The 17348-nt window shown below is 43.3% G+C and overlaps 1 protein-coding gene across 1 annotated transcript; it reads right to left on the minus strand.

Annotated features, from left to right (window-relative positions):
- Positions 1-4736: 4736 nt before the first annotated feature.
- cyp27c1 (cytochrome P450, family 27, subfamily C, polypeptide 1) lies at positions 4737-15039 on the minus strand. The gene is made up of 9 exons (XM_080772924.1): positions 14920-15039; positions 13202-13392; positions 11946-12145; positions 11067-11276; positions 8835-8998; positions 5841-6007; positions 5517-5595; positions 5094-5294; positions 4737-4884 (listed from the first exon to the last, which is right to left on the minus strand). Exons 1-9 carry the CDS (start codon positions 14995-14997, stop codon positions 4762-4764), a joined length of 1413 nt encoding a protein of 470 aa, XP_080629050.1. The 5' UTR covers positions 14998-15039; the 3' UTR covers positions 4737-4761.
- Between the last annotated feature and the right edge of the window lie 2309 nt (positions 15040-17348).

Raw genomic sequence — 17348 nt, forward strand, 5'->3', positions numbered from 1 at the left:
ATCTGATCTCGGGTCAGAATGGGTTAATCAGACCAGTGTGTGTGTCCAGTGGAAACCTCGTATGAATCTGATCTCAGGTCAGAATGGGTTAATAACCCCTAGACATCTAAGGGAATGTAACGAGGATATGTAGTGATTTGATTTGCTCTCTTGACTCCCACAAGCCTTATGCGAGGTCTCTCTCCAGCAGATGTTGTGGTCCAAGACGACACCTACATTTTATTTTTCCGTAAAAATGCTCCAGGGTCAATGTTGTCAATCTTATAAGCTTGAGTTCTGTGGCGATGGCAAGGTTGCCAAAGACGATGACAATTTGTTTTTGTCAAGTTTAAAGATGGTTTATAGTCGAACCAGTGTTACAGAAGGCAAAAAGTACACAATTTTGTTATATTTGATACTGTACACGGGTCATTGATATTATACATGATCAATAGTTTGGGTCCCAGAATTGATCCCTGCGGTACCTCAGCCATTTATATGCTGCTCCAGCTTGGTGCTGTATGGTGTCAAAAGCTTTTTTTTTTAAGGTCAATGAATACTTTTCTATTGTGAAAAGTAATTTTTATCTATGTAGTCTGTTATGTCTTCTGTTAAATCGATCAGTGCCAATGAAGGTGATCCGTTTGCTCGGAAGCCATACTGATTTGTATTCTTTTATGACATCCAGTCTGACCAAATGCAGGACTGAATATGATAATATGCAAATTTAAGTGTAGGTATACACAAAATATAATTTATAATTTACATGGGGAATTATGATTTTTTATTAAGAAAAACAAGTAAAATAAGAATTTAAAAGCAATAAAACGGTATACATGCAACAAGTCAGCTTGAGAAGTCTAGTCAAGACAGATGGGTGCGGCTATTACAGAATACATTTTAACATCAAAACAATTTTCTTTAACTGAGTTAACTGTTAGATTTGTGACACTTGTGTTAAGAAACTCACTATCTAGGGATGAGAGTATATATGCCCATATATGTGATTGACACACTCAAATGTAATATCCCCTGGGACTCTAACTTCAGGCCTATTGCCTGTGAGTGGTTGATACACTACCAGGCCCACACCTGTGAGAACTTGAACCCATTTAGACCCAAAAATTGTCTTTTTTTTAAATGCCTTTTTTTTCTTCTGAGAAACCTCATGTTTCTATATCGGTGGTTCTCAATATTTCATGTCAAGAACCCCAAAAAATATATGTATTTGGCCGCCGACCCCCATCTGAAAAATATGTCATTCCAGGGAAACCCTCAGAAGCAAAGATTTGAGTTAAAAACGTTCGCTATGAAAGAATATATATTCAAGGAATGCGCCACATTTTCACGATTTAGCAAAAATAGCAGACCTAAAAGCTCGTAGAGCGCCACTTACGAGCTTGTAGATCTGCAGGATATGCCCCAGGATATGCACCCGTGAGAACCCCTTGGAGGTGGAATTACCCGGTAAATGCTGGTTCCTGATTGGTTGGAATAGGCCCCACCCACTTCCGGTCGGGGTCAACCCACCTGTCACCTTTATGTCAATCGAGTTTGATGGAAGCAGAATTATATTACTCTCTGATGACCTTAAACATACTTAATAAAATCACACCTGTGTGAACTGAGTGGTGCAATTCCCCCCCTCCACCTCTTTCTCTCTCTCTCTCTCTCTCTCATTAGCAGGCAACAGAGCATGCACTATCCCTCTCTGTTTCTGGCGCCCCCTACTGGTACTAATAAGTCATACTCGTGCTCATGAGGCGGACACGGACATTGCTGGTTGTAGGAGTGGTTGCACCACTCAAAATCACCTAGTCCTCATACGTACATTCAGTTAGTGACTGTTTGACATTCCAAGAGATCACTTTCACAATACATCATGGTGTAGAGAACACAATCTGTGTGTATGTGCGTGTGCACAAACATACAGTGTAAAAATATGTATTTTATAGCAAAATACACTATAGTAAATGCACTGTGAAATCCTGACTTATTACAATTGTTATACAATTTAAAGATGGAGTGCCGTGATTTTTGTATTTTTTCCAGTTATTTTTTCATGTGTTTATGGGGTGACAGTACTTCATTATGGTTGGTATGGTTGTCGTGTGCAATTATGTTGTATTTAGGGGTTCTTCCTGGAGGCTGAAACCTTGACAGTCAAACGTGCCAATGAAAAAAAAACAGTGATATAGTGACATCACAATATCATCCTCTCCCCTAACCCCTCTCCCTTTATCATGCAACAACAGCTGTGGGTGCGGCTTCAGTTCATGTGGATCACCACCCACCTGGCAAACCAGGTATACTTAATGAACTGCTGGGTGTGGCCACATCATTTAACAAATACTGTACACTTTCTTGAAAAGATTCTTCCTCCTTATATAATAATAATACCTGATGATCAAGTTTTAGTGTAGACGATACTCCATCTTTAACTCATAGCCCGATCTTACCAATGGGGATAACATTTTAAAGAAATGGAGTGTTGTGAAAGTGAAAGCTACAAAGTGCACATTTTGCACAGAGAAAAATGTTCCCTCCTGGTTTTGGTGACTTCATGGTATAGTCACCAAAACCAGTAGGGTTCATTCTGAAAATCTGCCTATTAAATGATGACTTATATTGTGTACAAAGTTACGCATTGAGTGTATAGTATAGTGCTAGTCTAGAGAATATGTCCTGGGTTCCATGGCAATCCAGACGGTTGTTTTCGAGATATCTTGTTTGGGACGAATTGGCGTTGGACGAAGGAACGAACAAACAAACAGACATTGCCTGTTAGAGCCTATGGTGGGGCTAAAAACAGACCCTTATGGTTCCTTATAGTGGGGCTAAAAACAGACCCTTATGGTTCCTTACGGCAGTGGTTCCCAAAGTGGGTCCTTGAGGGAGTTCCAGGGGGTACCCAGCTAAATGATAGTTCGGAACCAAATGGACCCTTATGTGTCTGTAACTCTGAGAGTGTACAAATGGAACCAAATGGACCCCATTTGGTTCCATTTGTACTCTCAGAGTAAAATTAACATAGATTTTACAATATAAATTGGGGGTCCCAGAGATAGAAATGCCGTTAAATGGGTATCCGTAGACTAATACATGTCAAACCGGGGTTCCTTGAAATTAAACGGGTTGAGCCGTAAAAAACCTTCTCTTTTGGGGGTCCCTGGCATATATTTTCAGGTCCGCGGGATAATTAGTGTCAATTTGGGGGTCCTTGACATGAAAAAGTTTGGGAACCACTGCCTTACGGGACCTTCACGGGACACTTTTTACACTCTTAAAGTTAAATGAATCCTCAGGAAATCATATCTAATTGGCTGGGAACTATACTTGTGTCCACCTCTATTTGACATGAAAAAACATAATGTATTTACTTTCATGCCTGAGTAAAACCTCAGTTGAAGAGTGAAGACCAGCGAGAATAATTTGAGGAGGATTTTCACTACTGCAACAGTAGTGAAAAACTGAAAAATAGAGCTCTGAAGAAGAAGAACTTAACGCTTGGTGGTTTACATAATTCATGTTCTGTCCAGTGCTCTGTCCAGTGGGCAGACTTTATTTTCCAGTTTTTCCACATTCTTCTGTCCAGCACATGTTTATCATTTGGACATGCATGCTTTTGTAAACTTTCTGTAGTCTCACGTTACCAGACTCCTCGATTTCCAAACGCTCCATCATACCGTCTGGGCCAACGGAAGAGGTCTCATGAGTATCATTACAGTACGTTACATCATACAATACGTTACATCATACAGTAACGCTCCATCATACAGTCTGGGCCAACAACGGAAGAGGTCTCATGAGTATATGCGATAGAGCCTCCTCTCCACTTCCGTTTCGTATAAATATAAATCATCTAAGACTATAGCTTGTTACTGGAAATGTAAAGATATTTTTAAATGTATTTTCGTGAACGGAAATGGCAGCTTCCTTATTCAGCTCATGGGGGCTGTAGTTCCTTATTCAGCTCATGGGGGCTGTAGTTCCTTATTCAGCTCATGGGGGCTGTAGTTCCTTATTCAGCTCATGGGGGCTGTAGTTCCTTATTCAGCTCATGGGGGCTGTAGTTCCTTATTCAGCTCATGGGGGCTGTAGTTCCTTATTCAGCTCATGGGGGCTGTAGTTCCAGACTATATAGATTGTGGAATAGTTGTCTGGCTACGCTGTCTGTAACAGGAGTGAAACACACAGTCAAATCCTCAGTGTTCATTTAACTCGTTGAGTGTACACATGTACTACCTAACCTGGGTAGTGTCAATATACATATCCTCAGTGTACAGCTGTAACCAAATGGTCCCCGTGTAATGGTCCCTTTTGCTACGTCTGTACACTCGGAGTCACAAATGGATAAATTAACACTGACAGGGACGAATAGTTTTCATAATCCTCATGGGGGGGGGGGGGGGCCGTGCCGCCCCCCTGCAGCCCCGCCCCCCGCCGCTATGGGGGAAAAAAATAAGTTGTTGTTTTCGCTGGTACTTTTATTTACAGATTGGTAAAGTTGGCGAACTGTAGCTTTCTCTGGACGAAGACCTTCTTAGCTGGTGGTGGTTTCATTGTGTATGAAAACAAGTAAGCAGAGCACAGTACTGTAGGCATATTTTATACCTACCTGGCTAGGTGAAAACAAAAGAAACCCGATTAGCATTTGAGTACTTGGGTGGGGCCGAGAGGTGTTAACATTTTAAGAATTCCCGAAAATCCTCATGGGGGCCCTGGCCCCCCGGCCCCCACAGACTCTACGTCACTGAACACTGACGATAGGAAGATCCATATCTAGTGCTGCCTATCGATGAACTGCAGGTTGATGGGCGTGGCGGGGCAGAGCAGGCCGTGGGTTCTGGCGCTGACGTCGGCCGCGGTGAGAGGAGACACGGCGATCTGGAACCTCTGGACGAGCTGAGAGAGAAAGATGACACACAGCTGGCAAATTACCACACGGCGCATGACTCACTGTCATATAAGCACGTCAAACATGATCTATGATGATGCATTTGTTTGATGTTCCCTAATCCTAGGCTGGCACCATGTCAAATTGCTGTTGGCTGAGTTGTACACGTACGAGTGTGTACATGACGTGCGTGCATGACGTGTGCGTGCTTCTCTACCCGTGTGAGCGCCAGGTGCATCTCCAGCTCTGCTATCCTCTTGCCGATACAGCTCCTGATGCCGTAGCCAAAGGGGATCGATCCAAAGTTGTCCACGCGGTTGTTGTCCGTTCGGATCCAGCGATCGGGCCGGAATTCTTCAGCGCCGTGGAAATTGTCCTCGTGCCGAGATGTGGAGTAGTGACACAGAGCCAACTGAGTCTAACAGTGTGTGTGGGTGTGTGTGTGCGCACGTGTTGGGGGGGGTGGGGGGGGGTGGGAGAGGGGGGAGAAACATGTGCATGAGTAATGCAGAATCATGTTACATTTGATGCCATTGTAATGGTTTTGGCAGAGCAGCAGGCTGTTTTATTTCCATGCCTGACTCATGGCTATTATGTTGCCCAATATGCCCAGTGGCACTGTTACTGTATCAGCCCTTACCCCTTTGGGGATGAAGTAATCACCCACTACCAAATCATCTTGGGTAATCCGTCCGTTGCCGGGGAGGACTGGAAAGAGCCTGCATGCTCCCAGGAAGAGGGCGAAGGTTCCGGACAAAGAGCATTATTAAACAGCACATACTGTATATATACAGTACCATCACGCTGTGATTTGTGTGCAGAGAGAAGCAGAAGGTCACGGTGAGCGAGACGTTCAGAAAAGCCCAAGCTCTGTTTTTCTTACGAATCAATCAAAAATGTTTCTAATGTTTTTAATCAAACAATCACACAAAGTGAGAGACTGGAGAAAAAAAAGTATATATACCTGAGCGTTTCTTTGACCAGGCCCCGGATGAGAGGCAGACGAGGGATATCGTCGGCCCCGGGGGTGGTTCCGTGTCCGAGGGTACTCACCACCTCCTCGTAGATCTGCTGCTGGGCCTGAGGGTGACGCGCCAACAGGTAGCTGGCCCACGACAGAGTGAAAGACGTCTGAGAGAGAGAGAGAGATATTATTAATAATAATAATAATAACTTGAATTTATATATAGCGCCTTTCAAGAAACCCAAGGACGCTTGAGATAGGGTGGGCATGTCACAGAAAGAGGCGAAGCGGTGCGTTGTTGGTACAGTTTGTGGCTGTTTGGGTTGAGGTGAGGAATTAAGAGCCACAAATATCCAACATATATTGCGCAACATTTGGCTGTTTCTCTACAACTTGCATCTGATCTGTTCCCATCATTGCTTCCCCACTGATCTCAAAATCTTCCTTCCTCTCTCAGACATTTCCTGATATCTTCTCATTTTCTCTTCGCCTACATATTCAAGCCATTCCCTACCACTCCCGTGATTATTTTAAACCAAACTATCTCTGTCTCATTGAGTCTCATTGACCTCCCCATCTGTGCAGGTCAATGAGTACGTCATATGAAGGCATGAATTCTTCTGATGTCCTCACTTTAAACAAACAGAGTATATGCAGCCAAGTCTAGATGGACTTTCTGTTTGATTAGAGTGCTTTAAACAAACATTACCAGGTGCCCCTCACTTCACACGGGTGTGATTTGTTTTATGGCATCTGTCACAGGGAGCCTTTGTGTCATCACTGAAACATCCCCACTCTCACCAAATGGACCCCAGAGGACATCAGCTGAATCGTCTACACACACACACACACACACCACCCAGCCTATAGCTCTGGTCCATAGCTCTAATACGTTGCATTTAGAGCTACAGTATGTTACTTCCGCCGCTCAACATGAATGCAGACCAGCCTCTCCTCTTTAGCGTACATAAAAATAATCACCAAAAAAAAGTGGTGTCGTGTCATTAGAAAGCCTACTTTCCTTAGTGGACGCACTGTGAGCCCCCCCCCCCCCCCCCCCCCCACCACACTTTATGGGCAAAAGGGGATTTTGTTTCCACCGGGTAAAAAAAATACTTTTAGTTACTCCGCTGCAGCGCCCTCTACCGATATTGCCCAGAGAACATAAACACGTGACAGTTCATCCTGCGTGTACTTTATAGATACGAGAGGCGTCTGTTGGATGATGAGGTCGCCAGTGAGGTCAGCCTTAGTCATATTTATCATGTCACGTTTCTGTCTCATATCTCGTCTACATGTGAACCTATAGCGTGATACTGTCTCTGTGTCGCCTTACCAAAGGAGTATACTGTCCCACACCACCCAGCCTGTTATAGAGAACAGGCCGAGGGTCTTCTAGAGAGACTCTCTAGAGATCACAACAGCACGCATTCCCTTATCCTCTCCACGGTCGGTCCACCCAATCCCCCTCTAATCAATCCCAGCTGGCACATGATCCGGACAACACCTCGGACAAAGCTGGAGAGGCCCTCATATGATGGACTCACCCAAATACAGCTGTAGATAGCATCCCCCCTGTCCGTCCCCCTCCCTACATCTTCTCCTCTCACACCCATCTCACACTCCTCTATACCCTAATTGCGACCGCTTCGCCAACATTGTCCCACTCTCTCTCTTCTCTTCTCTTCTCGCCTCCCCCTCGCCCTCACCTCTGTGGAGCCGGTGCCATAACTCTGGCTGTGGCTAACGGATCCTGACAGCTTCTGTGTGTAGCGAGTAAAGGCTAATGCACCCGAGGTCAGGTAATGCTCCGCTACAGCCAACCCCCTGTCAGGATGTGGCCGTTGTGACAAGTTCAACAAAACACACCACACATTAAGACACCGGCTTTCATCCTCGCCACCACCACCCGGCTAAACCCCCCCCCCCCCCCCCCCCCACACACACACACACACACACACACACACACACTGAAATGTTAATTCACATTAACATGACAGCCCCCAATAGTGCACACACAGAACACACACATACGATACTGTATACCAGACCTGCATGCAAACAGGGTTTTACTTCTTTATGAAGTACAAGCAAATTATCGTTTGTTTTGCAAATGATTAGTAAATACATCATTGAGCAACAGTTCAGATTTACAAGGACATTTCTGAATATTATCCCATTCTGGGCGGGAACCCCTTTTGGTGTTTTACCCCCTCAGACCCGGGTTCTGTACAGTATGTACAGTATTAAAACATGTAAAAATGTTGATGCTGCTACATAAATATTTGAAGTTTTTCAGAAAACTTAGGTCAGGATTTAAAGGCGTTTAGAATCGGCCTCAGGCCTAAATGGGTTAACCAGCTTTACCCAACATTACCAACATTATTTAACCCAGTCTGACGCACGCACGTACGCACCCGCACCCGCACAGACATCACAAGTCTAAAACAGATGTCTGCAGGACTCTGGTGTAGAACAAGACAAAAGCCCCCCTGTGTAGATCTAACAGACGGAGACAAAACGAGAAGAAACTAAATCTGAGTGAGAACAAGTTTGTCAATGAATGGAATATGGGTGTAAACCCCCTGGTTCACTGCTCTGACCCCACGCTGGCAGCACTGCAGGCTTAGATATGGCGCCAGGAACCCAACCTGGCAACACTGCAGGCTTAGATATGGCGCCAGGAACGCAAGCCTTGAAACTCAACACTGACAGTGATGCACTCACAGATACATGCACATGCACACACGCACACACGCACACACACACACACACACACACACACACACACACGCACACGCACACGCACATGCCTACACGCACACACACTTCACAGCCCATCCGACATATTACACACATATTACACGTCCGCCACACATCCCACCATTGCACTGACCCACCTCCCTGCTCACACACACACACACGCACGCACACACACACACACACACACACACACACACACACACACACACACACACACATGCGTGTACGTACCGTGTCGATTCCGGCCAACACCATCTCTGTCATGTTGGCATAGATCTCCTGTAGGCTCATCTCCTTGGAAACCAGCAAATGTGTCAGCAGGCCCCCCTCCACCCTCTCTCCTCGCTCCAGCTGTGCCTTGATCTCGCCCAGCCTCTTATCAACGTGGACTTGGCCTGCATGGGAGAGAAGAGGAGGACAGAGAATGAAAGGCTATATAGGATGAATGGAGGGAGAAACTATGGAGAGGAAGTGAGGAATGGGAGCTTGAGGAACTAAAGGAAGAGAGGTTAGAGGGAGGACAAGTTATGTAACATATAGGTAGCCTCTCACACACACACACACACACACACACACACACACTCCCACACACTCCCACACACACACACTCTCACACACACACACACACACACACACACACACACACACACTCCCACACATGGCCAGAACTCTGGTATAGGAGTGCACGTGCTACTGTGCACGTTCCACATTCCTTTCTGCTAATGGTGGCAACCGTTTGGCCACAAAGAATTCAGACGACTAAAAGAAACTAACACGGTAAAATACCTCAGTGTTCATTTACTGTAAGTGGTCCATTTGGTTACATTTTTACACTCTCAAAAAAGTTAAGAAGTGGTTACATAAACACTGAGGATTTCACACTGTGATGGTTTTATCGTTCATAATCTAATAAAATCACACCCATGTGAAGTGAGGGGCGCTCTAATCAATTCAATACCAACCTTGAAACATATACCTTAGTTATACGTCACCAAGAATGGTGGTCCCTTATTGGCCAAGGGTTTCCACCGACATACCGACAGCCGGTTCGCTCAGACACATATGACGTAAATGCACCATTCATTGTCAATGGCCTTACATGTTTGTGTTAAGACAGAATCTACAGTACACTATAGCTGTTTATAGGAGGGGCTCAACAATGTACTCATGCAGATCTCAGAATCGAAATGGGACAGCGTACGTCACATGGCTCTCATGTGGAGTCTCAGGCAAGCCTGTGACTTCAGTCGTCTATGTTGTATCTATGGCATTGACTCCGAAATTGGGCAAATGTTTCAGCCCAATTCAATGTTTCAGCCCAATTCAATGTTTCAGCCCAATTCAAGTCCCACTTACTGACTTCCGTTTTTTGCGAACGCAGTGATTGCGAATGCAATGAGCGATTACTATAGAAGCCTGCTTAGCTCGTCTGTCTGTCTGTGTGTCACGCTCTAACACCGCCCGCCGCAGCTGTATCACAAACACACACACACACACACACACACACACACACACACTAAAAAAAGAAAACTAAAAAAAAGAAAATCACAAAAAAAACTTAAAAGAAACTTTAAAAGAAAAACGTTTAAAAAACTTTACAAAAAACGTTTAAAATTTTTTTTAAATAGAGAACTTTTTTTTAGTACGTACGTAATTTATTCTAATTGTTATTGCAATTTACAAGCTGCGTTCGCTTCCCACGTTTGCGTGTCTTACTTGTTATGAATTAAATTGAAATATTTCAAAAGGTTAAAATCATGGGTGAAAAAGATTGGTGAAAGTAAACGGAGTCAGCTAATTGCTAAAGTGTACACAAAAACATTGGCACAGATCGGCCTAGCAGTTTGCAAGATTAGCTACAGACAATCACACGCCAAGATCACTGATCTGATCACATTGTCATGTTCGACTCATTGTTTTGGGACTGGGACCGACTCATTGATCTGGGACTGGGACCAACTCATTGAATAGTTGAACAACATTCGGAATGCAACAAACAAATGAAGTCAAGAGCTGTTTCTCGGAATGCTACAGTTGGGCGGCTGTGGCTCAGGAGGTCGTCCAATGATCCCTGGGTCGGCGGTTCGAATCCCGGCTCCTCCTGTCCACATGTCGAAGTGTCCTTGGGCAAGACACTGAACCCTACATTGCCTCCAATGAGTCGGTCGGTGTGAGCTCGCCACCATTGGTGTGTGAATGTGGGAAGTGAGGAAGCTGGTGTCGACTGTTCGCCGCTTCACCTCCCAATGTATGAATGAATGAACCATTGTAAAGCGCTTTGAGCACTTGCGCTATAAAAATGCAATTCATTATTACAGTATGATATATTTATATTCGTCTGGCTCTATTACAAAAGCTGCGTTATAACTTCATTAAACACATCTCACATGCCTAGTCATGTACGTATATTTACATGTCAGCCATTGTATAAAGAAGGACTCAGAATAATTGCAAAACACTCACTAAACTTGAAGAGGCCATCCCAAGATGTACAGAATTCCTCCCATGGTTTAGGGATGATGGGTCGTAGCCATTTTGGGATGGCCCCGGCATACATGGTGATCTTGAAGGAGCTGAACATGAGGTGCAGAGCACCGATGTAGTCCTGGGTGAGCTGGGGGACGTCGTTCATCAAACAGCCCAGCCGAGTCTCATACAAAATGGCTGCCATACCTGTGAAGAGGAAGGTTGATGTTCAGGCAGCCATAGTTCAGGCAAGTTCTCTGTACATTTGGGGGGTGTACACCTCACCTAATATTTGACTATGAATAAAATAATTCCCATAAAGACGTGGAGAGGATATACAGGATTTATTTAGTGTAAAATATTATTCCACAGGGATAATTGATCATTGTATCAGTCTACTCAATGGAATGTTTTTCAAACGGCACCAAGTGACAATATTTGGTGTGAACATATTAGAATGTAAAACTAAACTATGCACAAAAACTAATTTCACCTATACTTTTTTACTTTAAAACTGTGATGTGACAATAAAGTTGATTCTGATATTAAATACAAATTTTTTTCTCATTCCCATTCTGTATATTTTGCCTTCTCAGTGATTATTTAACTCTGGAACCACTCTCAGAGTTACAGTGTAGCCTGCATATATCTTATAATTTTATAATTGTTATTATTATTATCTTGTTATAATGTATTGTGTTAGCACAGTCTCTGCAAAACACGTTCCACCAACATTTCACTGCTTGTACCTGTATGAGTAAGTGACAAATAACACTCTTGATTCTTCTCCTGATTCTTGATTCCAAGTTTCTCTTTTCCTATATCACGTGACAACATTTCCTGAGTGAGTTATTCAAGCTGATATACTGTACCTACCCTCCATAGCATATTTGAAGAAGAGGTCAGTGACGTTGAAGACGGTTGCACCGTCAGCCTCCTGGCTGCGTAGCATGCACACTCTCTTCACCAGGTCGTCCACGACGTTGTTCACATCGTCTGAGAACAGAGCGACGTCACGCGGACGCATGATGAGCTGTCTGAGCACGCTCCTCATCTTCAGCCAGTCTTCTGCCTCTCTGGAAAACAGGATATACAGTACAGGGCATCAGGTTTGATCTGGAACATTTTAAAGTTCTGAAAATATTGAACATGCGCTACAATTAAGCAGTAATTCTGGAAGAGGTTAATATGTTTCAAAGGACCAGGCTTCGCTGCGCATGCATAAAGTGAATGGCAGATCGAGTGGCAAAAGTGAGTGGAAAAGTGTCACGGTCTCAGACTTTGCTCATCTAGATGTTGTTTTTCTATGTTATGTTCTACTTGTTTTGATTCTATGTTCTGTTTATCTAGCTAGTTGCATGTCTATGTTCTTGTTCTAGTTGATTTGGTTCTATGTTCATGTCTTCCCCATGTGTTTCTCATGTGTAATCAGCCCTCCTGTGTATATTAGTCTTGTTCCCCAGTCAGTCCTTGTCAGTTCATTGTTTAGTGTCACTCTGCATTTGTGATTTCTGTTCTGTTCACCTGTTAAATAAAATACCCAACCATGGGTTTTGATCACTACTCCTGCCTGGCTGTCCTGCATTTGGGTCCTCACCACCACCACCACCACCAGATCGTGACAGAAAAGTGAGTTTAACGCAATCATATTGGACTTTTCTGTTTGGATGTATATGAGCTGTCAAGGCCGGAAAGTAGTTTTTTGACACTCAGTAGGCGTTCCCGCATAACTACCTGGTTTGATGATGATGTCACATGCATACCCTCTATAAACTAAACTAAACTCTATGTTTAGTGATAGTAGTGATGTGTAGTGATAGTAGTGATGTGTAGTGATAAACATCACTACACAGTACGCACAGAACATTGGGCTTAAAATAATGTTTTTCTTTGAGACCTGTATGGAACCCTGATGTTGCCAACGCAATTCTCAGTGAGTAAAAGAGAGAGAGTGAGAGGGGGGGGGATGAGAGACAAAGAAAGACAGACAGACAGACAGAGACAGACAGAGAGAGAGAGAGAGAGAGAGAGAGAGAGAGAGAGAGAGAGAATCTAATGAATCATTCCACCTTCCATTCTTAGTATTTTATTTTGGACACTAGGTCAGAGCTCAGAGGTCATAGGTGACTCACGCAGAGATGAGGCCAGTGGAACGGCCTCTCATATCTCTGTACTCCTTCCAGGACTCCATGTTGGCCCTCTGTGGAGCCACACCTTCTGCCCTCAGCACCTGAGCTATGAGGTCACGGTCTGCAATGGAAACCACCAGCTGAGGTCCGAAACGGGATTTGAAGATTTTCCCAAACTTCTGCGCGTGCTCCATCTGCAAAGCAATGGCAGTTATTAAAACTATACTAAACAAAAATGAATAAGTATAGTTAGTTGTAGGGCCTACTACAGATTTTTACGGGTATTCATTCAAACAAGATATTGCAGCAGGAACCTGTAGTTTAGACAGTTTTTGGTTTAGACTAGTCATTGGTTAGACCAGTCATTAGTCCTACATCTCAAACCCTCACCCTAAACCTAACCTCCCACGGGGCAGCAAACCTAAACCCATGTCTAACCAATGACTATAGTCTAAACTAAGTATGCACCCCGGGAAGAGGCATAAATCTGACTTTAAATACACACTGTTCATGATCCACTTATACAGCCTCAACTTAGAAGATTTATTTGTCCTGTAAGTGCACTTCAGTGTAATAGGAATAACTCTTAAGGTAGTGGAGTAGATTTTACGCATCACAAGAATGACATAATAAATCTATCACAGTTGTATATATATATATATATATATATATATATATATATACACCTACATTTGTGCCTTAAAGATATTAAATTACTCGTATAGAGCGAAGTTACATCTGTGATCATGATGAATGCTTTTTATGTGATGTATTCCCATGCTTTTTTTGTTCTTGCTTAATGTAAATCGCTCTGGATTAAGAGCGTCTGCTAAATGCCTAAATTGTAAATTGTAATTGTAAATTGTAATTGTAAATTGAATAGTGTATTAATAGTAGGCCTATATGCTAAGCCAAACCTGGAAAACTACTACTACTACCACTAGTAAAAATTATAATATAATATATAAATATTGTGCATGGCCAATTATTCATCATGCGTTTGCATAATGGAGATTTGAGGACTTTTCATAAATTCCCACTTCCATTGATCATCATAAACATGATCATTCTGTCACCATCAATATAATTGTGTATAGAGAGAGAATGTGGCTGAGACAAAATGGCTCGAAGGAAACTTGTATAAAGAAAGAAAGACATGGCATAATATTCTTATAGCCAATGGTAGATATCTCTCTTTGGGTCAGTAAGTATAGTGCTCTAATGCGACTCTAAAAGAGCAACGCATTAGAGCTATGGAACAGATATAGCTTAGGCTACTGGCCGTGCTCTAAAGCCCAAACGACCTTAAAACAGTTTTGGTGTGGTTTGGGCTTAAGTTATAATGAGATGGTACACGAGCAAATTAGAAATTTCCCCTTCATTTTCGCGTGGAAATGTATTACTAGTGTCTAGCTAGTGTTAGACTGAATGGAAGTGTTGCTCTAGAATGTAATGAAGTTATTGCTAAATCCATGTGAATTAACAAACAAGCTAAATTGGGGGTAACTGTCTGAGTGTCCCAACTTACTCCCAAGTCCCAAACGTGCGCTTTTACGCAACAGTCCGTGCCAATTACGCACTAAAATGCTGACGTGCACGGTGCACTGGTCATCATCACACTATAAACTCTCTGTCAAGGGGAAGAGTATAGACTTTTCATTGATTGATTGAATACTTTATTAACAGTTAGCAAACCCTGGGTGGACAGGCAGATGGATTACCTGGATTTCGTGGATTCTGCTAAAACCATCTCGATAAAAGAACTCAACCAAGTTGCTAAAGGCACTGGGTCCAGGCATTTCCTTCAGCGACTTGATTCGAGTTGTCTCCGCCGGTGATGTGATCAACCTCTCCGGCAAAGTATCTTCTTCGACTGCTGACATTGGCAATGCCTCGCTGGCCACGGATTTGTGCAGAGCGCGCAAAGAAAGGCATATCTGTTTGAGTAGCATTTCGCTTTGAAGGCTCTTGCAGCATAAGCGCATATTATTCTGCAGGGCCATGATATTATATTTCTTATATATATTTAGTGTTTTGCTTAAAAAAAAAAAAAAAAGTTGTGATCAAATTCCACACAAATTCTTAAAGTTCCAAATGTTCTTCTCGTATGGGTGCATGTTCCCATCTGGCCTTAAATAGCAAATGGATTTTTGAATATGTAAAGAGTTGCTTGTGCAACCAAAGGAATGGATAAGGATTGGATGTCCGCTTCAAAAGGAGGAGGGATAACGTCTCTGTGTTCGGATGTGGGCGTATCCTATAAACTGTTCATAATTCCTCCTTTGGGGAGGAACTCAAGGAAGCATGTGTCAACAAGTTGTTGACACATGCTTCCTTGAGTTTTGACACGTTGTTGACAAGAACGTGTCAAAACGGTTCCATTACTATTTAATTGATTGGTGGAAGTGATGCAATTAAAGCCCCTTAATTGGAGGGACGCAAAGATCCCCTAGATATGAAATAAATTAAACGATATAAAACAAACTGTATAGTTTGTATAATTATGTAACTGTATATGTATCTTTCCCTGAGAAAATCTGGGTGGGGAAGTGATTGTCATCACTCACCCTCCAACACCACTGACGTGCCCTTGAGCAAGGCACTGCACCCCCAACTGCTCCCCCTGGAGCTGCTTAGTGGCCAACAGTATAAGACTGTGTGTGGTTGTACTGGTCAGCTCCCAGGTGTTTTAATGTGTGTGTCTATCTGCGTGTTTCTATGTGCAGGGCGTTGCTGAACATGAGCACCTGTGCTCAGCTACTTCCCTGGGTCAATAAATTTGACCGCAGCCGTCGTTATGGGGATGCTACTGAACTGAAATAAAAACCTAAATTGTTGTTCAGTTATATATGGTGTCTATATTGTTATATATTGTGTCTATTGCGTGATGGGGTATTGGGTACTCTCTCCCAACTCCTCAACCCAGCTTTAGTTGAGGGAGTTGTAGCAAAACGTTCCATTCACATCTAACCCATAACACTTGTTCCATCTTTTGTCCTCCAATAAGATCACTTGCGGTCCAAACCTCCTCCAGAACCAATTTCTTTCTTCGCTGCGACGTCAAATCAAGGGATTAAATCATTTAGACCTGAGGACGATTCTACAAAATGCCTCCTTTCTAAATGCTGACAGTTATCTGAAAAACCTCATGTTTCTATTATACGTCAGTGGTTCTCAAACAGTTTCATGTCAAGGACCCCCAAAAATATATGTATTTGGCCGCCGACCCCCCCATCTGAAAATATGTTGTTCCAGACCAGGGACCAAAGATTTGAGTTAAAAATGTTCACTCTGAAAGAATATATACCGGTATTCAAAAAGATTTGGGCCACATTTTCACAATTAAAAAAAAATAGCAGACCTAAAAGCTTGTAGCGCGCTATGAGCTTGTAGATCTGCTATTTTTCCAATAGCTAAATTATAACATAATGTTTAAAACACCAAAAGGGGTTCCCGGCCAGAATGGGTTAAATCAAAGGGGCCAGGGGGGGAAGAGAAGAGTGTCTTTTCATAGAGAGGAGAGTGCTGCTCTCTAATAGTCACAGTGTGGCTCTGAGATAGAGGTGGCTATTTTCCCACGCTCACTCTTTGAAAGCTGGCATAGGACGCCGGGCTGCGGATGGTTGTTTTGGAACAGCCTCAAGTCTTCCAAGAAGTGAATAAAAAGCGGATGTAGTTGGTCAAAGTGAACTTGTAGATCTGCTATTTTCATTGGGGGACACACCATTTGCAACAACTTATAAAAAAATCACACCCGTGTGAACCGAGTGGTGCAACTCCCCTCTCTCCCCCCTCCTCTCTCTCTCTCTCTCTAATCTGCCTAATGATGTCACTGGAAGACGGTTTCTAAACTGCCCACAGCCCTCCTATGAGATACAGACTGAGTAGAAAAAAATCGTGCCATTTTATGATTATTATCCATGAGTAGCTGTCTGTCTGCCTGAGTAGCTGTCTGCCTGCCTGCCTAATTGTCCATGAGTAGCTGTCTGTCTGCCTGTCTATGAGTAGCTGTCTGCCTTCCTAATTGTCCATGAGTAGCTGTCTGTCTGCCTGTCTATGAGTAGCTGTCTGCCTTCCTGCCTGTCCAATTGTCCATGAGTAGCTGTCTGTCTGTCTATGTCATAGCAATTTCCATTTCCATTTCCAACTA

Source organism: Protomyctophum bolini, assembly GCF_963924005.1.
Source record: "Protomyctophum bolini genome assembly, chromosome: 1".
NCBI classification, from domain to species: Eukaryota; Metazoa; Chordata; class Actinopteri; order Myctophiformes; family Myctophidae; genus Protomyctophum; species Protomyctophum bolini.